Source organism: Bos taurus, chromosome 2 (assembly GCF_002263795.3).
Source record: "Bos taurus isolate L1 Dominette 01449 registration number 42190680 breed Hereford chromosome 2, ARS-UCD2.0, whole genome shotgun sequence".
Taxonomy (NCBI): domain Eukaryota; kingdom Metazoa; phylum Chordata; class Mammalia; order Artiodactyla; family Bovidae; genus Bos; species Bos taurus.
In genome coordinates this window covers 94,756,958-94,778,665 of record NC_037329.1, presented here as the reverse complement: position 1 = coordinate 94,778,665, position 21,708 = coordinate 94,756,958, and the positions used below count along the sequence as shown (strand labels likewise).

The 21,708-nt window shown below is 41.2% G+C and overlaps 1 protein-coding gene across 6 annotated transcripts in view; it reads right to left on the bottom strand.

Moving 5' to 3' along the window:
* ADAM23 (ADAM metallopeptidase domain 23) overlaps positions 1–21,708 on the bottom strand; it is a 197,422-nt gene that overhangs the window by 129,730 nt on the left and 45,984 nt on the right. For all 6 annotated transcript variants that reach the window (XM_005202734.5, XM_005202736.5, XM_005202733.5 and 3 more), the window contains 1 exon segment: positions 18,968–19,044. In XM_005202734.5, the coding sequence (XP_005202791.1) occupies positions 18,968–19,044 (77 nt within the window).

The following is a 21,708-nucleotide window of genomic DNA, read 5'->3' as shown; positions in this document are numbered from 1 at the left end:
GAATCCCATGGACAGAGGAGCCTGGTGGGCTGCAGTCCACAGAGTCAGACACTACTTAGCATGAACATACAGTGTGAAAACCCTTTGAATTAATTCAGCAGCCTTTGTAAATCCCTTCAAAGTGGAGATTCAAAAATCATCACTTTAGCCAAGTCAAAAGAGGAAGCAAACTCATCTCTTAGCCTCCCTTAATACAAGAAACAAGACCTTTATAAAGGACATTTTTATAGGGACTTCCCTGATGGTCCAATGGTTTCAACTTCATGCTTCCAATGCAGGGGATGCAGGTTTGATCCCTGGTTGAGAAACTAAGATCCCACATGCCATGTAGTGCAGCCAGAAGATTAAAAAAAAAAAAGAAAAAAAAAACCAGAGTCATACAGCTTTTTAAAAAAAATTTTTTTTAAGACATTCATATGTTGACTTTTAACTCTTAAAAATACCAGAGTAGGAAATAATGTGATTAAGTCCAACTCTCAAAAGATAATTTGGATGATATTTCTTTAAATATCAAGAAAATATCTTCTATTTTAAAAATTATCAAAATAAATATGGGGCTGCATTCAAAGCCCTAAATCAGAAGTGGAAGATGACAGAGGGAACAGTATCGTCAAGAAAGTATCCCCCAGCTAACCACCGACTTCCCTTCCAAGTTAAGGCAGGTGACAGCAGACCTGAGTACATCTAGTTCAGAGACTCACATTCTCACATTCTTGGACTTACCTTGATGCCAAGAGCAAAGCAGAGATGGGATGACCCTCTGGATTTTGCACAAAGGAAGGAGAGAGGCACCTAAGCTGTCATACCTGCTGAGTAACTCCTAGGCATCTGGAGAGCTTGTACTTTGAGGGCCCGGTAATTTAACTATTACTTACCAGGAAGTGGCCTTCAAAGAGCCAAAATTATTGGTTTTCTGTTGGCTTTTATGTAGTTTTACTATAGGACAATGGGGATGATGCTATGAAATACTCTACGTGGACATTAGTATCTGATCAACACAACCAGATGATAAGCAAGCCTTATCTACTGGGCCTTGCAGGAGGAAAGAAAAATATCCTGCCTATAAAACAGAAAAAAAAGTTTTCAAATAAATCATGCCATATCTGAATTATAAAAAGTGCTTCCAAACAGCACATCTTAAGGAGAGCTATACAGCCAAAACAAGGAGCCGGCAGTAAGGGCGTCTTGCTGATGGCGCAGGCGGTAGGAACAGTATGTCGCCTTTAATCCTCAGACCTGGAAACCTTGCCTCAAACTGCTCTTATGAAAAAGAATAATTAATAGTGTCTTGCAGTTTCTCATTTTTTTATAGTTCATGAAATCAAAAGCACACAAAGAACCCAGGTATTCAAAGCTGGATGAAAAGGTGGATATATTATTTACTTCTGAAAGCACTGCTGTCACTGAATGTTTGCATTCCATCACGAGTATATTAATAATTTCATAGGAACATAGTTAACTAAACCTCCCCAAAAGAAAAGGACACAGATGCATTTTTAACCCCAGTAAAATAAGAGTACTTTGTTTTTACAGCCCATAAAACTATTCCTGACTATTAAAACTGTATGAGGTAAAGATACTGCTGGGGGTGAGGAAGGAATGCAAAATAACTGCCCTGTGTCAACACCGACCACATGTATATGTCCAGTGAACATGCCACATAAACACTGAGTCACCCGCAAAAATTAATAAGCGCCCACGGCTTCCGTGATGGCTCAGTAGTAAAGAATCCGCCCGCCCATACAGGAGACATAAGTTCAATCCCTGGTCCAGGAAGATCCCACATGCTGTGGAGCAACGAAGCTCGTGAGCCATGGCTATTGGTCCTGTGCTCTGGAGCCCAGGAACCATAACTACTGAAGCCCACGCACCCTTGAGCCCGTGCTCCGCAACAGGAGAAGCCATCACCATGGGAAGCCCACGCACCGCAACGAGAGAGCAGCCCCTGTTCTCCACAACTAGAGGAAAACCTGCAGGGCAACAAAGATCCAGCACAGCCCAAGATAAATGAATATTAAACGGGTGCCCCAAAGAGTTACTGGCCGCCCAGCCCATGCAGAAGTATTAAACCATTCATCTTTGAATTACTCATCCTTCAAAATTCAGCTCAACCATCCCCTACTCTATGTAGCTTTCCCTGATCCTGCCCTAAATTGTAGACTCCATAAAGAGACTGCATCTTATTCTTCGTTGTTTTCCCTTAACCTTAAGACAATGTGGAGGGATGGAGGGAGGGAGGATAGGACAAGTGCCAGAAATCACATAAAGAAACCCTTTTCCATTATCTGAATAGCTTCACAGACCAAAAGATCTCTTTAGGGTCAAGTACCAGGTCAGTCAGCATTTAATGAATAAACACTAACAGCAGTGAGGAAAAGCCTCAGACACAATTAAGACTCTGAAAAGTTCTACCAATTTATAAGAAACATAGTCTTGTCCTAATGCTGTAAGATCCTTATTGTCAAATAGTTTAGTCTGATTTACTACATGCATGACGTCATTTTGGTAAAAAGTAAAGGAGGAAGAAATGAAATGTTCATTCTACAATGTATTAGAGGTTTTCAGCCTCTTGTTTGAAAAATATTCCTGTAAGAAAGACAGATAGATCTTTTTTCATTTTAAAATTATTTTAATTGAATTCACTTGAAACTTCTTGCAGAAATGATCACATGAAAAAAGCCTAAATAGATTTTGTCTTTAAACACAATCAAAATATCATAAAGCACACGATTATCATTATGGGAGTTGAGTTAGAACTGACCACTCAAAGAGGACACCTTTATAAACAAATCTAAATATCCATGGTTTAGGTTCTAACAGTGAAGATTCTACTATTATAATTAATTTTAGAAGAATAGGGGAAATTATCTTACCTGATGATTCTAGTCTATGAATCATCAAAAAATTGGTTCTGGAAAATAACACAATTCTTATTGGCAGCAGATGACAACCAAGAATCCTAATGAGCTCTTTTACCTGATCAAACCCTCACTTTATATACATTTTATAGTATTTAGAGGAAAGTTAATGCATTACTGTTAGGGACTAGATTTCTGCAAAAAATAGGAGTAATGAAAGTAAAGCAAAATGTAAAAGGCAAGTAGTATAAAATTTATATCTGTATTTATAACTAAGGTTCACCTCTGTTGAGCTTTTGAAACATAACTTCAAGGGGATTATTACTGAAAAACATCACTACTCTCAAAGGCTTTGACAGTGGGTGATCCTGAATTCTGATGCCAGTTCTATCACTTACTGTGTGATTCTTTTTTTTTTTTTTTTTTTTTTGAGAGTAGGAAAAAAAGGCTATTTAATAAATTAAAAGTCAGAACACAGCATAAAATAAATGGCCAGGATAGAGTCCATGCAATAATATTCTGTTAATTGTGAGAAGCATACACACAATAGCCATTGAATCAGAAGCAGACTATCAGAAATCTAACCTGTCAGCAGGTCAGCCATGCTTCCCTTGTCTATCATTCCATCTATGGAGGTTACATGGGGAGGAATAGGGACCATTTCTGTTGGGATAAAATTCTGCTGAGATGTACTGAAACAGCAATTGCTGTTTACTTAGAGCAAAAAGCAATTTAAGTCAGGTGATAAGAAGAACGTAGAATTCATTAACCTTCCTGCTCACAGCTCTTCTAGGAGAAAAAAATCCTATTGCTTAAAGAAATGTATATAAAAGATAGCAAGTGGTGGTACTTTCAGATGTGTATTTACAAAGCTGCCCCAAATATACTGCCCTGCCATGACAAAGTTTCTATTTTTTTTTTCTAACTCGTTGTGTGATTTTATTAATTTCTCCAAGTGTGCATTCACTACAAGTCTCACTTCTCTTGCCTACCTTTCAGACCCTCACAGTCTCTGACTTTCAAACCTCTGTCTGGACAACTCTTACACTTTAGGTCTGAATTTAGACATTTAGCTCCATAAACATTTAGCTTCCTATTCAATCCCGCTCCTACAGGGGATAAAAGCACCCTCAATTTTCCCCACCATGGCACTTCTCAGACTATAATTTAGATGTGGTCGAATTGTCTTTCTCCTCCATTGTTCTGTAAGCTTCATGAGGGGAGAGCTTCTCTCTGGCAGCTTCATCATTGTCTGGCACTTACCAGGTACTCAGTAAACATTTCTGGAAAAAAAAAAGTGCTCGAAATGGTTCTTAAAAGGGTTCAATCAATAGGAATCTATTCATCAATCCACTGAGGTTAGAAAGTACGTTATGCACTTGGCTACCACAGAGGGTCAATATGAGAAGTCCATTTAAGTAACATTTCTGGTCATTCACAAAATCATGGTTACAGACATTAACCATTATGCTACCGAACATCTGGCAACGTCTGCATCAAAGGGATAAATTTCTCCCTAATAGGAAAACGTTTATATCTCTAGACAGATAAGCTTCCTTTATCAGATAATGGAAATTATATACCCCAGCACCTGGCATTTCTCACTTAACTGTAAGAAAAGTAAGATCTACAATCAGTAACTAATGCAATTAACTTATCTTATATGCCTTATACCACTAATCTTCTGTGCTTCTCAATTTTTTGTCAAAATTAACTTCTACTGAAATTCTTCATTAATCATTAATCTATCTTGAGTTCTTTCTTCATTTAAGTTATTAGAGAATATTAAGCAGATTTCCCTGTGCTATACAGTAGGTCCTTGCTGGTTATCTGTTTAAATATAACAGCATGTACATGTCAATTCCAAACTCCCAATTTATCTCTGCCCCATCATTCCCCCCAGTAATCATAAAGACCAAGAAGTAGTTTTAAGAATGAACCAAGTTCCAGTTTAATCTGCCCACATTCTGCATTGGGGTGGACACCTGCAAAGGGTCTCCTTTAATCCATCAGTCAAGAAATAGTCTCTTAATTCAGTACATGGTATTTGTATCCTGGATTAAAAAACAGTGCCATGTGATCCCATTGGTAATTAGATCACTTGATTTTGCTAGAACTTCTCAAATGCCTTTTTTTTTTTTCTTTTTTTGTGTGAGGGGCTATCACTGCAGTTCCTTATTTCTGGGCAATCCCTGGAGAAGGAAACAGCAACCCATTCCAGTATTCTTGCCTGGAGAATTCCAAGGACTGTATTGTCCATAGGGTCGCAAAGAGTTGGACACTACTGAGCAACTTCGCTTTCCTTCACTTTCACATCTTTACATTTCTTGGAACTTAGAGAATCTCCATCTAGCTCCTATAGCCCTTCTGAGTTCTTCAGTCTTGTGTTTAATTTCCTTGGGTCTCCTTCATCCATAAAAAGTATGGTCAACAGACAAGAAGAGGATGGAATAAATGAAGTTTCTTACTGAAAGTAGAGGTCAAACATCCACAGTCCTTCACCCCTCAAGAGTTACATGAGACCTCATCCACCTACATCAAGAATCAGTACATAAATACCAATGGTTTGGACTTCCCTGGTGGTTCAGTGATGAACAATCCACCTGCCAAAGCAGGAGACATGGGTTGGATTCCCTGGCCCAGGAAGATTCCATATGCCTCAGGGCAAATGAGCCTGTGCACAACTACTGAGCCTGTGCTCTAGAGCCCAAGGGCCGCAACCACTGAGCCCACGTGTTGCAACTGCGGGAGTCCACGTGCTCTAGAGCCCAAGGGCTGCAACCACTGAGCCCACGTGCTGCAACTGCGGGAGTCCACATGCTCTAGAGCCCAAGGGCCACCACCACTGAGCCCACATGCCTCAACTACTGAAGTCCACGTGCTCTAGAGCCCAAGGGCTGCAACCACTGAGCCCACATGCCTCAACTACTGAAGTCCACGTGCTCTAGAGCCCAAGGGCTGCAACCACTGAGCCCACGTGCTGCAACTGCTGAAGTCCACGTGCTCTAGAGCCCAAGGGCCGCAACCACTGAGCCCACGTGCTGCAACTGCGGGAGTCCACGTGCTCTAGAGCCCAAGGGCTGCAACCACTGAGCCCACATGCCTCAACTACTGAAGTCCACGTGCTCTAGAGCCCAAGGGCCACAACCACTGAGCCCACATGCTGCAACTGCTGAGGTCCATGTGCTCTAGAGCCCAAGGGCCACAACCACTGAGCCCACGTGCTGCAACTGCTGAGGTCCATGTGCTCTAGAGCCCAAGGGCCACAACCACTGAGCCCACGTGCTGCAACTGCTGAAGTCCACATGCTCTAGAGCCCAAGGGCCACAACCACTGAGCCCACGTGCTGCAACTACTGAGGTCCATGTGCTCTAGAGCCCAAGGGCCGCAACCATTGAGCCCACATGCTGCAACTGCTGAGGTCCATGTGCTCTAGAGCCCAAGGGCCGCAACCACTGAGCCCACATGCCTCAACTACTGAAGTCCACGTGCTCTAGAGCCCAAGGGCCGCAACCACTGAGCCCACATGCCTCAACTACTGAAGTCCACGTGCTCTAGAGCCCAAGGGCTGCAACCACTGAGCCCACATGCTTCAACTACTGAAGTCCACGTGCTCTAGAGCCCAAGGGCCGCAACCACTGAGCCCACGTGCTGCAACTGCGGGAGTCCACGTGCTCTAGAGCCCAAGGGCCACAACCACTGAGCCCACGTGCTGCAACTGCTGAAGTCCACATGCTCTAGAGCCCAAGGGCCACAACCACTGAGCCCACGTGCCGCAACTGCTGAAGTCCACGTGCTCTAGAGCCCAAGGGACGCAACCACTGAGCCCACGTGCTGCAACTGCTGAAGTCCACATGCTCTAGAGCCCATGCTCTGCAACAAGAGAAGCCACTGCAATGAGAGGCCTGTGCATCACAACAAAGAGTAGCCCCCCTCACCACAACTAGAGAAAAGCCTGCATGCAGCAAAGAAGACCCAGCACAGCCATAAATAAATAAAAAATAAAAATAAATAAACACCAATGGTTCAATTGTGATTTTATCTTTAATGCTTCTGCTATTCTGTTTAATTGTTGAAGTCACTGTCAAAGCATTCTGAAAGGAGGTCAAATATTAACACATATCCTCAAAAACAGAACTAGAACCTACTAACATTTATCTTAAATTTTTTCAAGAGTTCCTGGATCTAATCTAGCAGCTTAAAGATGCATCATCAAAAGCAAATGATAATGATATTATCCAAAGCATCCATTACAGGCTTCATTATTCAAACATAAATGCTTGAGGGAGACCTGATCAGTGAAAGCAAGGCAAAATGAACTACCTTGTACCGTGGAATCAAATGTTTAAAAATATACAGGAAAGGATGACTTAACGAGAGAAATCCCATAGCAACTCAATCCTGCCAGCACTGGAAATCTTAGAACACTACTGGGTCTCTAGGACAAATAAAAAGCAATAGTTATCTACATCATATTGCACATGGCACAGCGGCAATCAATACAGCAACTTTGGAGATCTTTGCTTCTTAAGCAGAAACTTTTTCAAAACTGCATAAATAGTGCTTCTCTTTTTTTGAAGTACATAAATGCAAGAGGCCATAATCTCTCAGAACAACACTTAAAAATTATAGTAGCAGAATTATCTACCAAGGACAAACAGACTCACCCATTAACAAGCAGCAGTTTAATGCTGACTGACTCATTGCAGTAAATAAGCAGTAAATGGATGGCAATGGTGTATTCCTTTGCTACAGCTGCCATAACAAAGTACAACAGACCAGAGGTTTAAACAACAGAAATTTATTTCCTCATAGTTCTGTAGGATAGAGGTCTAAGAGCAAGCTATGGGCAGCACTGGTTTCATTTTGCGGCCTCTCTCCTCAACTTGCAGATGGCCTCCTTCTCACTAGGTCTTCACACGGTACATGGTATTCTCATGTGCACACAAGTGCCTGTGTCCAAATTTCCTCTTCTTAAAGCACACCGTGTGTGTGTGCATGCTCAGTCTTGTCTGACTCTTTTCAACCCCATGGACTGTAGCCTGCGAGGCTCCTCTGTCTATGGGATTTCCCAGGCAAGAATATTGGAGTCGGTTGCCATTTCCTACTCCAGGGGATCTTTCCAACCCAGGGATCAAAATCTCCTGTGTCTCCTACATTGGCAGGTGGATTCTTTACCACTGCACCACCTGGGAATCCCTTAAAGGACACCAGTCTTATTAGATTAGGGCCTACAGTAAAGACTTCATTTTAATTTAATTACTTCCTTAAAGTTCTTATATCCAAATACAGCCACATTCTGAGTTACTGGCTAGTTGGGACTTCAACATATAAATTCTAGAGGACAAAATGCAGCCCATAATAGATGACCTGGTCTGCTCAACAAACTGGATTACTTTCATTCAGAGGGAAGTTTATAGCAATACAGGACTTCCTCCAGAACAAGAAAAGTCTCAAACAAGCAACCTAACCCACACGTAGAAGAACCAGAAAAGGACAAATGAAGTCCAAAGTCAATAGGAGGAAGGAAATAAAATAGATCAGAGTGAAAAAAAAATAAAATAGAGACTGAAAAGAGAACAGAATATAAAAAAGAGTGTATACATGTATACATATAACTGATTCATTGTTGTGCAGCAGAAACTAACCCAATATTGTAAATCAACTATATGCCAATAAAAATTTTTTTTAAAAAGAAAATACAGGCAGTACACTCTTTGACATCTGTCTTCATGTTATCTTTCTCAATGTATCTCCTCAGACAAAGGAAGCAAAAATAAAAATAAACAAATGGGACTACATCAGACTAGAAAGTTTCTGCACAATATAAGAAACTATTAACAAAATGAAAAGACAGCCTATTGAATGAGAGAGATATCTGCAAATCATATACTCAATAAGGGATTAGTATCCAAAATATACAAACAACTCATACAATTCAACAATGAAAAAATAACCCAATAAAAATATAAGCAAAGGAGACATTTTTCCAAAGAAGACACACAGATAGCTAAGAAGCACATGAAAAGTTGTTCAATATCACTGTGTAATGCAAATCAAAAACACAATGAGCTATCACCTCATGCCTATTAGAATGACTATTATCAAAAAGGCAAGAAATAACAAGTGCTGGGAAGGATATAGAAAAAAAGAAACCCTCACACACTGTTGGTGGGAATGTGAACAGGTGGAAAATACTATGGATATTCCTCAAAAAATTAAGAACAGAACTACCATATGATCCAGCTATTCTACTTCTGGGTTTTTATCAAAAGAATATTAAAGCAGTAATTCAAAAAGATATACATACCCATATATTCATGACAACATTATTGACAAGAGCCAAGATATGGAAACAACCTAAGTGCCCATCAGCAGATCAGATCAGATCAGATCAGTCGCTCAGTCGTGTCCGACTCTTTGCGACCCCATGAATCGTACCATTCCAGGCCTCCCTGTCCATCACCAACTCCCAGAGTTCACTCAGACTCACGTCCATCGAGTCAGTGATGCCATCCAGCCATCTCATCCTCTGTCGTCCCCTTCTCCTCTTGCCCCCAATCCCTCCTAGCATCAGAGTCTTTGCCAATGAGTCAACTCTTCGCATCAGGTGGCCAAAGTACTGGAGTTTCAGCTTTAGCATTATTCCTTCCAAAGAAATCCCAGGGCTGATCTCCTTCAGAATGGACTGGTTGGATCTCCTTGCAGGCCAAGGGACTCTCAAGAGTCTTCTCCAACACCACAGTTCAAAAGCATCGATTCTTCGGCACTCAGCCTTCTTCACAGCCCAACTCTCACATCCATACATGACCACAGGAAAAACCATAGCCTTGACTAGACAGACCTTTGTTGGCAAAGTAATATCTCTGCTTTTGAATATGCTATCTAGGTTGGTCATAACTTTCCTTCCAAGGAGTAAGCATCTTTTAATTTCATGGCTGCAGTCACCATCTGTAGTGATTTTGGAGCCCCCCAAAATAAAGTCTGCCACTGTTTCCACTGTTTCCCCATCTATTTCCCATGAAGTGGTGGGACCAGATGCCATGATCTTCATTTTCTGAATGTTGAGCTTTAAGCCAACTTTTTCACTCTCCACTTTCACTTTCATCAAGAGGCTTTTGAGTTCCTCTTCACTTTCAGCAGATGAATGGACACAAAACATGTGGTATATACATATTCACAATGAAGTACCAGTCAGTCATAAGAAAGATGAAATCTTGCCATGTGACAAGATAGATGGACTTTGATAAGGTATTATGATAAGTGAAATGTCAGATGGAGAAAGACCAATACCATATGATTTCATTCACATGTAGAATATTTGAAACTAAATAAACAAAGCAAACCAAACAAAAATGAACAAGTAGATACAAAGAACAGAGTGGGGCTAACAGAGGGGAAGGAGCAGGAATAGGGGAAAGCATGAAAAGGGGAAAGGGGATCAACTGTACTGTGACCAATGGCAACTAAATTTTGGGTGGTGACCATGCTATAGTGTATATATGAGTAGAAATATAATGTGGTCCATATGCAACTTATATAATGTTACAAATCAATGTTACTAATAAATTTTTTTTAAAAAACAGGATAATTTTATTTTTTTAATTAATTTATTTATTTTAATTGCAGGCTAATTAGTTCACAATATTGTAGTGGGTTTTGCCATACACTGACATGAATCAGCCATGGGTGTACATGTGTCCCCCATCCCAAACCCCACTCCCACCTCCCGCCCCATCCCATCCCTCTGGGTTGTCCCAGTGCACCGGCTTTGAGTGCCCTGTTTCATGCCTCAAACTTGGACTGGTCATCTATTTCACATATGGCAATATACATGTTTCAATGCTAGTCCCTCAAATCATCCCACCCTTGCCTTCTCCCACAGAGTCCAAAAGTCTGTTCTTTATACCTGTGTCTATTTTGCTGTCTCGCATATAGGGCCATCGTTACCATCTTTCTAAATTCCATATATATGCGTTAATATACTGAATTGGTGTTTTTCTTTCTGACTTATTTCACTCTGTATAATAGTCTCCAGTTTCATCCACCTCACTGGGCCTTCTTCTGCATTTTCTTTGTGGGTTAGTTGCTTAGTCATGTCCGACTCTTTTCGACGCCAAGGACTATAGCCTGCCAGGCTTCTCTGTCCATGGGATTGTCCAGGCAAGATTACTGGAGTGGATTGACGTTCCCTTCTCCAGAGGATCTTCTGGACCCAGGGATCAAACCGTGGTCTCCTGTATTTTCTTTATATCATTAAAAATTGATAAAAATAGGACTTCCCTGGTGGCACAGTCTGTCTGCTAATGCAGGGGACACAGGTTCGATCCCTGGTATGGGAATATTTCATATGCCACGGAGCAGCTAAGCTCGTGCACCTGAGAGCCCATGCACCGCAATAAGAGAAGCCACCACAGTGAGAAGCTCAGGCACCACAACCAAGTGTAGCCCCCGCTTGCAGCAACTAGAAAAAGCCTACGCAAAGCAATGAAGACCCTGTGCAGGCGAAAATTTTAAAACAAATAAATAAAATGAAATAATTGACTAAAATAGCTAAATTGTTTTGTCTTACTTAATGTGAAGAGATGAGCAATCACTAGAATTATGCCCAGCTCCCTTGTAAACTGACAGTCCAGTGATCAAAGCAGCAACAGAAGAAGACTCCAGACAGACAGTACAGACTGAACACCAGCACATAACTGAATGTCACGAGGTCTCAGGCTGGAAATGATCACACAGGACTTAAATTGGATGAAATGAGTAAAGGGCTTAGCAGAGGTTCTATTACTATTACGACTGTAGTTGAAAACCTTCCTTCTACAGACTCTGGAAACTAGGAAATGCAGCATTCAGCCTATGAGTTAGAAGCATCTTAAAGAAACAGAATCCTGAGATGGACAGCCACGTTACTCATCATTTCTAGCTCTTCTGGACTCAAACCCAGAAAACATGCCTGAGCTGGCAGCCTCAGCACAAGTCTGAGACCAAAGGCCTGAATTCCGAAAAGCCAGTGCCTTCACTCGCCCAGATGTGTGAGAGGAATTCCAGCAGTGAGACTAAAGGATGGAGAGCAGGAGAGAAGAGGGGTGGGGCAGGGGTTAGCACTGAGCTCTACATGGTGGCTCAGACGGTAAAGCGCCTGTCTACAATGCGGAGACCTGGGTTCGATCCCTGGGTCGGGAAGATCCCTGGAGAAGGAAATGGCAATCCACTCCAGTACTATTGCCTGGAAAATCCCATGGACAGAGGAGCCTGGTAGGCTACAGTCCATGGGGTCACAAAGAGTTGGACACGACTGAGCAACTTCACTTTCACTTTCACATGACCAGCTAACCTAGGTCAAGAGTCAAGCCTACTGGGTTGGGAAAGATCTCCTGGAGAAGAAAAAGGCAACCCACTCCAGTATTCTTGCCTGGAAAATTCCATGGACAGAGGAGCATGGTGGGCTACATACAGTCCATGGGGTTGCAAAGAGTTGGACCCAACTGAGCATACACACATACATACATACATATATATGGAGAGAAACAGAATCTGTGTGTGTAAAATTTGGTTATTTACAGTATTTAATCTTACTATCTTGCACTTCTAGTTAATATTTTTCTTAGGTTTCTTTCCTAAATAAAATTTTTTTCTGTTATATGTTGGTGTTTGGCAGAAATCAACACAATATTATAAGGCAATTATCCTTCAATTAAAAATAAATAAAAATGTTTTATTTTTATTTTTCTGTTATTAAAAAAAGAAGAGTCAAGCCAACTCAGAAGCCAAGATGAAAGCCTGGATGGAAGCCAGGATGGCCCACCCTGGGCTGCAGTGAAGGCAAATTTGCCTCAGTCTTCTGCAGCCACAGTTCTGAACTCCTTCTCTGATTCATTCACAAAAGGAAAATGGGGCAGGAGGCCTATTCTTCTCCACATGTTGCGTCTTATAAACCCAACTTTGAGTTCAAATCCCCAAACGTGAAGAGCTGAAAAAACACGCAACAGAACAAGACTGAAAATCCCCCTCCGAATCCAGTGACTCGGGGTGGGCAGCTTGCCTTCCATCCACCAATGGGTGGTTCAAGCTTCTTCAAGAGAAGGGGCTCACTGGTTTTCACTCTCACCAGGGGTTTGATGCTTTCCTGCTCCCAAACCTTTGCTCTGCTACTTTCCCATGTGGAATGTACCTTTCTCCCTCCCACATCTTTCTGTAGCAGACCCTGACATCCCGTGCCCACATGCCTTCAGCAGGCACCTCAACACGCTGAAGGCAGGTGACTAGAAATACCTAAGACTCTTGGCTTTTTTCTACCTCACAGGAGGCAAGAGCAACATACTGAAGAGGTGCCACTCCCAGAAACACCCCTTAACCAACAACAGATTGCAATCAGTGGACAAAACTCCAGTTTCCTCCATCTTCAGTTGGATAATATTCTGGCATATTCTCGAGAATGAACCCAAGGACTCCCAGGATTTCCTCAGTGGGAATGAGCCCTGGTTGGGCACATGAGAAATCTCTCTTTTAAAGCTCCCACCCCATCCACATCTCACTCCCTAACTCCTTAAAGGTATTTTCTGGAAATCTTGCCTCAGGATCTGCTACCAAGGGAAGCAAACCCAAGATAGCATCCTTTAAGACAAATATTAAATCTCATCTTCCCCATAAGACCTTCCAGCACTAAGGCCTCCCAAGTCACTTCCTATCATATTTACTACAATTTGTATATATTTTATTCTCTGTCGGCTCTTAGAGAGGAGGAATTCTTTTACACAGTCCTGAAACCCCTGGGTTGTTGCTCAGCACCGTATCTTAAGGCAAACCAAATGTTCAATAAACGTTTGCTGGCTGAACAAAGAATAAATTAATCATATTAATTGGCATGAAAGCCAGGGTTTTTATTTAATCTAGCTGAAACTACATCAGTGTAGCTGTTTCCTTCTTTCTTTTTTATATTATTTTTGTGATTTTGTTTGCTTGTTTGTTTTCCTCTATTTTTGGCTGTGCTAGGTCTTCACTGCTGCACAGGCTTTTCTCTAGCTGCGTCAAGCAGGGGGCGGCAACTCTCTCACGGTGTTCCAGCTTCTCATTGCAGTGGCTTCTCTTGTTGCACAGACTCAAGGGTGCACAGGCTCCAGTAGTTGTGGCATATGGGCTCAGTAGTCACAGTTCCTGGGCTCTGGAGCACAGGCTCAATAGCTGTGGTGCACAGGCTTAGTTGCTCTGCAGCACGTTGGATCTTCCCAAACCAGGGATCAAACCTGTGTCTCTTGCACTGGCAGGCAGATTATTCACCTCTGAGCCACCAGGGAAGCCCCTCTTCTTTTAAAACCATTGCATGAACTACTTTTCATAAGCAAACCACTGTGTGCATGTACTTCTTTAAATCAACATTTTCTAGATATTCATCTTAAATCAAATACCCCTGATTCCCCCTACATCAGAACAAAGCCATTAACCTCCCAGGGAAATGGAGCAATAAAGAAGGGTGTCTTCCATACAGACGGCTAACAAGCACATGAAAAGATGCTTAACCTCACTCATCATCAGAGAAATGCAAACCAAAACCACAATGAGGTACCATTTCATGCCAGTCAGAATGGCTGCTTTCAAAAAGTCTACAAACAATAAATGCTGGAGAAGGTGTGGAGAAAAGGGAACCCTCTTACATTGTTGGGAGGAATGCAAACCAGTACAGCCACTATGGAGAACAGTGTGGAGATTCCTTAAAAAACTGGAAATAGAACTGCCATATGACCCAGGAATCCCACTGCTGGGCATACACACTGAGGAAACCAGAACTGAAAGAGACACATGTACCCCAAGGTTCATCGCAGCACTGTTTACAATGGCCAGGACATGGAAGCAACCTAGATGTCCATCGGCAGACAAATGGATAAGAAAGTTGTGGTACATATACACAATTGAATATTACTCAGACATTAAAAGAATGCATTTGAATCAGTTCTAATGAGGTGGATGAAACTGGAGCCTATTATACAGAGTGAAGTAAGCCAGAAAGAAAAACACCAATACAGTATACTAACGCATATATATGGAATTTAGAAAGATGGTAACGATGACCCTATATGTGAGACAGCAAAAGAGACACAGATGTAAAGAACAGACTTTTGGACTCTGTGGGAGAAGGCAAGGGTGGGATGATTTGAGGGACTAGCATTGAAACATGTATATTATCATATGTGAAACAGATCACCAGCTCAGGTTCAATGCATGAGACAGGGTGCTCAGGGCTGGTGCACTGGGATGACCCTGAGGGATGGGATGGGGAGTGAGGTGGGAAGGGGGGTCCAAGATGGGGAACACATGTACACCCATGGCTGATTCATGTCAATGTATGGCAAAAACCACTACAATATTGTAAAGTAATCAGCCTCCAATTAAAATAAATTAATTAATTAAAAAAAAGAAGAGACCAAAGACCACACAAGTTGTTCATCCACAACCTTCCCCGGCACTTCCCTTAGAGTGACCCATTCACGACAGAACTCTGCTCACACTGCAGTGTGGAAAGCAAACCACAGATAGCTGATAACTACACATGCATAATTATTATAGTTTGGTACCTGTTTGACAATAATGATACAGCTTTTAGCATTCTGCCTTTCATCCAAAATCAGAGTTGTTTTTGTCAGTTCACTTAGATCCCATGAAGCAAAGTCCTTACTCTCCAAGCTGCTTTAGGTCCACTCCTCAGTTTTAAGCTACCACCATCCAATATTGATGTCTCGCATAGATTTCACCCAATTGGAGCTTTCCTTATTGTTCAAGACAAATGTACAGGACAGACTTGTAAGACCCCCTTATTCTCTCATTGGATAGTGTTCTCTCAGGAACAAACTGCTGTCTTATTGCACCTGAGACATCCTGAGATTTCTTCCATCTCTGTGCCAGGCAAAGGCCAGAAGGACTGCACAGATTTCACTTTACAATAAACATGAGAGCATGCTGAAGGTTTCAGCAGCCACATCAGACACAATCAAATGGAAAGTTAAATATCCAAACAGCCAATGACTTACAAGTCTTGTCATGCTTTTTAATGGATTTCGGGTAAGCAGCTGGAGAAGGACCAAATGTATTGCAAATAGGTTTTTAACTCAACAAAAGTATGTTGTCTGAATTCTCGGTGCTCATTACCTTGAATGCATATCAACCTTGGCCTGTCAAATTGTCAAGTTTTCCTTCAGTCTAACTTTCAGCAAGGTAAAGATCACAGAGTATACTACCCTCATGTACAAAAATGAGGGGAAAAAAAGTACTGACAGAAAACAAAGCAAAGACTTATTGTGCTTTTCTTATTAGATCATAAGTTCCATGAGGTCACTGATTCTCTTTTTCAACCCTAAATTCCCCAACACCCAGCCCCATGACTGCCTTGCTGTGGCAATAATAATTAAGCATAAATACAAATATATACTGAATGTGTTAATCAACTCAGGCTGCCATTATAAGATACCACAAAGTGCGTGCTTTAAACAACTAGAGATCTATTTCTCACACTTCTGCAGACTTTCCAAGAACAACATTCTGGCTGATCTAATTCCTGGTGAGGGCTCTCGTCTTGGCTTACAGACGACTGCCTTCTTGCTGTGTCCTCACGTGGTAGAGAGAGAGAGACAGCAAGCTCCCTGGTGTCTATCTTATAATAACATTAACCTTATTAGATCAAGGCTCCACCATATGACCTTATTCGACCTTAATTACCTCCTTAGAGGCTTGGTCTCTAAATACAGTCATGTTTCAGGTTAAGGTTTCAACATAGAAATTTTAGGGGGAGTTCGGTCCACAGCATTAAGCATGTCCTTCCAATTAGCAGACATGTATAAGTACCACACAGTATCTCAGTGAGTCCTTATAGCAACATACAGCTTAAACAGGAAACTAAAGCTTAGGAAGCTAAGCCTGCGCCTCCATCTCTTCCCTGTACTTCAGACTGCTCTACCCAACTACCACACAGACATGTCCCAGAGCCCTCAAATCAGTGACGTCTACCCTGATTTCCCATTCTTTTCTCTTCACCATTTAACCTGTTTGTTCCTTGTGCTGCCCGTTTCAGCTCAATATCATCTTCTACCCAGTTATGCAATCAAGGTGCCAGTTAACTTTAAGTCTTTTTTCTGCCTTGTCACCCACATCAAAGCTATCCTAATGATTTTATCAATCAAAGATTTCTTAAAAGCATTCCCTCTTCATGCCTTTTAGCATTTCTTGAGAACAGAACTTGTGTTTATTCCCCTTACTTCATTTTTCACAGTCTAGGCTATAATAGCCAAGTACTTAAGCATAACATACAAGGTCTTCCAGGAGCTGAGCTGTCCCTGGGTCTACCTCTCCTGACTTATCTCCCTCTGCGTCACTCTTGTAATTTACCAAGAAATTCAACAAAATTTAACTTGCCACACTGCTGCATAGCCCTACCTCCATAGCATACACTGTCTGCTCTACCTAGAACACAGTTCTCCATTTTCTCACTCTCCAATCCATCCCTAACACTTCTCTTCCTCACGAGCACTTGCCTTCCAAGATTTAGCTCAAGCATCACCTTTCCCAAGATGCTTTTCCACATTCTTCTAGCCTAAAGAGCTTCCACTCTTCAGTGCCTCCATAGCATTCCAACCAACATGGATTGCTGGGTCATTATCACCAGCACAATGAATTTCATATCCTGTAAAATTATATCTATTGGCCTCTCCCAAGTAATGCAAGGGCTGCTCACAGTAGGTGCTCAACTTGATTCCTCTGCATGTTAAATATTAGTGGTAAATAATTTTTGGATGTGTCTACAGACCTCTAAGTACCCTGGACATCCCCATATGATCCTTTCTCAGTCATCTGGGATGCTGTGCTATGGCCAGGATGTTTTAATGTTCAACCACATAGCAATGTTGGCTGCTATCAACAAGGCACAGTCTGATATGACAGCATCCGTTGCCATAAGAGTTAAAGGAACAGAAAATCTAAACAAACTAAAATTAACTATATCTTGTTACTCAAAATAGTCTAAGTATTGGCAAGACAAATCTCTCAGGCAGGCACAGTGCTTACCCAGCATGGTGAAAAGGAACTCAACTAATACTCAGTAGACTCAAAGACGAAAACCTGCAATATCTGTAACACAGGAAATTCTGAGTTCTGCTGATTCATCCTGACTTAAAGCTGCAATTACACTTGAGTAAGGAGTACCCAAGCTGACTCTGCATTTTTTTTTTCTGCAGAGCTCTCAGAATTTGGCACACAAGAAATTTAATAGTTGTTCTTCAGAGTCTTTTGTAATTTCTCAGATATTGAACTGTGGTCACCTACATTACAGTGTCTGATAGCATTACATGGTATCTTTCTGGCAAAAATGCAGTCTTAGTCAAAATACTGATGAGAGTTTAAGATACTGACTGGAGCTTCTCAAACTACAGAAAACCATGCAAGAATGCTCCTTCACCCAAGAAATATTCGCTGCTGGCTCAATCAGAGACTGAAGAGTCCTGCTTAAGGCAACAGCTCTTGTTCATGCTTTGTACAAAGACATCTGTGCAACTGGTTCCAACTTGGGAAATAGCATTTAAATATCAACATAAACACATGCTCAGAGGAAAATCGGGTAAATCTTCATCAGGATCAAAATTTCTAAGAAAGTGTATTAGAGCAAATTAGGAAGCAAAGAACCTTCTCAAAATAGGTACTATTTGCAAGTCATCATTTTCTTTACTCTTCATACAGAAGTCATGTGAATTGCATACTGAAAGGTAAAGTGGAATTTCTAGACTGAAGTCCAATTATACTTGAGTCAGTAATTTATCATGCTTGCTATATATATATATAGTAAAGATTATAGTTAGCACTTAATTAGCTAGCATCACTTCAAATATTTATTCCATTTAAAATCACATTTAAGTACTCCATTTGAGATTTTTTAATACATTAAATGTCTCTTCTTTCAGCAAAAGAAAATAATTAACTTCGGGCTTTATATTTTTCTTTAGGTGCTATATGACATATAATTAGCTAAAAAATATCAGTTGCTTCAACAACAGATATTATTTTGACAAAACTATCATGAAGTAGTGTTTTATTGCAATTATTTCTTGACAAGATCATAACTAAATACTTACTTGTTCAGTGTGAGGTCAAGAATGAATTTGGAGCCAAAGGCTTCAATCTGGAAGCTTGCCTGGGCCAGATGGACAGCCTATGGTTTCAAAAAGACAGAAAGAAACTTAGTTTACTTTCATATCTTTAAAGCTGATTATATTGATATAAAGAATGATATTTAATAAGAAGAATATTTTATGGACTGATTCGTTTCTTAATGGATCCCTATATAATAATTTATTTCTTTAAAAAGAGAACAGGGGTATCATCATGGTTTTACCTGGAAGGCCTAAATATCTGTTCAGCAAGAAACTAATAAAAGTCCTTTAAAAAGGAGTCCATCTTGATAAAAATTAAGAGCAGATTCAACTGAACTTTCAAAGTGACTGTGATGAATTATGCAAAAGTCTGACTAATTAAAGCTTAATTTCAGCCTATTTTGTGCACAAAGCTAACCAATTCTTTCTGCACACCTAAGTCAAAACTCATGTCAGCGTTCTGCTCTTCATCAGGAATTGGAACTTTCTGTAAATGAATTATCAGCAGAATGTCCCGGTAAAAAAACCTTTCCACTTCAGAAAGCACATCAAACCAGGCCCTCTGTGGATACTGAGAGTCTCTGTTCCCCTTTGAAAGTCACACATTTACAAATACTGTCCTCTTTGTGATTTAACCCAAAATGTAAAGATAATCTCATCTCAACATGAGTCATATGTTCTAGGTATTAAAGGGGCTTCCCAGCTGGTGCTGGTGGTGAAGAACCCACCTGCCAATGCAGGAAACATAACAGATTTGGGTTCAATCCCTGGATCAGGAAGATCCCCTGGAGAAGGGCACGACAACCCACTCCAATATTCTTGCCTGGAGAATCCCATGGAAAGAGGAGCCTGGCGGGCTATGGTCCTAAAGATTAGAATAGCTCACAGAAGCATCTTGAATAATATAAATCAACAAATCAATGAAGTTCTGTTAAAGTATTATCTAAGAAAAAACTCTCCTTTGTCACCCTGTCAGAAAAAAAAGAACAAAGATAAATGTAACATACCCCTCAACCCCTTGCTCACAAACACCCTTCCTCCAGACTTCATTCTTAAGGCACAGTGGGTGTCATCTATGAAGTGTTACATGCATAGCAACCAGACACTTTTCACTCCCACTCTCCTCAAGCCACTGCTTGTTTCTCTTGCCTTCCTCCTCCACTTCCCATTATCAAAATCCTACTCTTCCTTCAAGGGCAGACCAATGACATTACTTTCCAGTAAGCCTTCTTCACACACAGCTGCTGGGAATTAACTTGAGGCTTCAGGAGCACTGTGCCCTCCCTCCACAGTGATGGATGATCACTTTCCATTCTGGACGGTTTGCTTCACAACTGATATCACAGGGGTCTTGCAAACATCTGTACATTAACCATCCTTCCCCAAAATATATGAACTTTCAATTAACTAATCAAATATTAATAATCAGGACTATTTTGCCATGCCAAATCCATAAAATACTATAAGTAAACCATGACTTCAATGTCTTGTCAAGCATAACTGCTGATCTGATAGTCTCAATAATTAGCAAATAAAATTAAGAGGAAATTAACATATTAAATTTTAAATACAGAACAATGAGAGAGAAGGTGCCTCAATCCCTAATACCATGGGATATCATGTCAGACCCCAAATAACCATGTAGGACAGGGTCATTATCCTCGATCTGAGCTTCCTGTATTCAGACAACTCCTTGAGAGAGAAACCTCTCTTGCCAGGTGTGGTCTCTGTCATCTGTAGCAAAACCTCTGTTCACCTAATATAACTATCACAAAGTCTTTCATCTAAATTCATTCTGTCTTGAAGCACTAATTTTTGCATGAAAATTTTTACTTGATGAATAATTTGTATAGGGGAAAATTTTTCATCTCTGGGTCCCAAAAGCTTAAGAAAACAGCTTTTTTCCTAGGAATAAGATACGTCCCTCAGGCATACTTTCTCTTAAGAATATTAAATAGTAGAGAAGAGTTCATTAAAGGCACTCTGGCTTAAAAGAGCTGCTAAATGTACTTGTTTGAGCATCTTTATAAATAAGAACATACTGTGGTGAAAAGAGAATGCTGCTGCTGCTGCTAAGTCGCTTCAGTCGTGTTCGACTCTGTGCGACCTCAGAGACGGCAGCCCACCAGGCTCCCCCGTCCCTGGGATTCTCCAGGCAAGAACACTGGAGTGGGTTGCCATTTCCTTCTCCAATGCATGAAAGTGAAAAGTGAAAATCAAGTTGCTCAGTCGTGTCTGACTCTTAGCGACCCCACGGACTGCAGCCTACCAGGCTCCTCCGTCCATGGGATTTTCCAAGCAGGAGTACTGGAGTGGGGTGCCATTGCCTTTTATACATAAAACAAAAACTACACATAGGGACTTCCCTGGTGGTACAATGGATAAGAATCTGCCTGCCAACGCAGGGGACATGAGTTCAATCCCTGGTCCAAGGAGATTCCACACGCGGCAGAGCACTTAAGCCTAGGCACCACAACCACTGAAGCCGCTGCAATAAGAAGCCTGTGTACCACAAGCAAGAGTCGCCCTAGCTCACTGCAACTAGAGAAAGCCTGCGCGCAGCAACAAAGACCAGCACCACCAAAAATAAATAACTGTTTTAGTACTGAAGAAAAAAAACTACACGTAAATTATGACATCGAAACAAATGGAGCAAAACTTCCAAATGAGTATTTCAAGGAAAAGTGCTTATAATTCAAACTTAGATACATCTCTGTATTTCT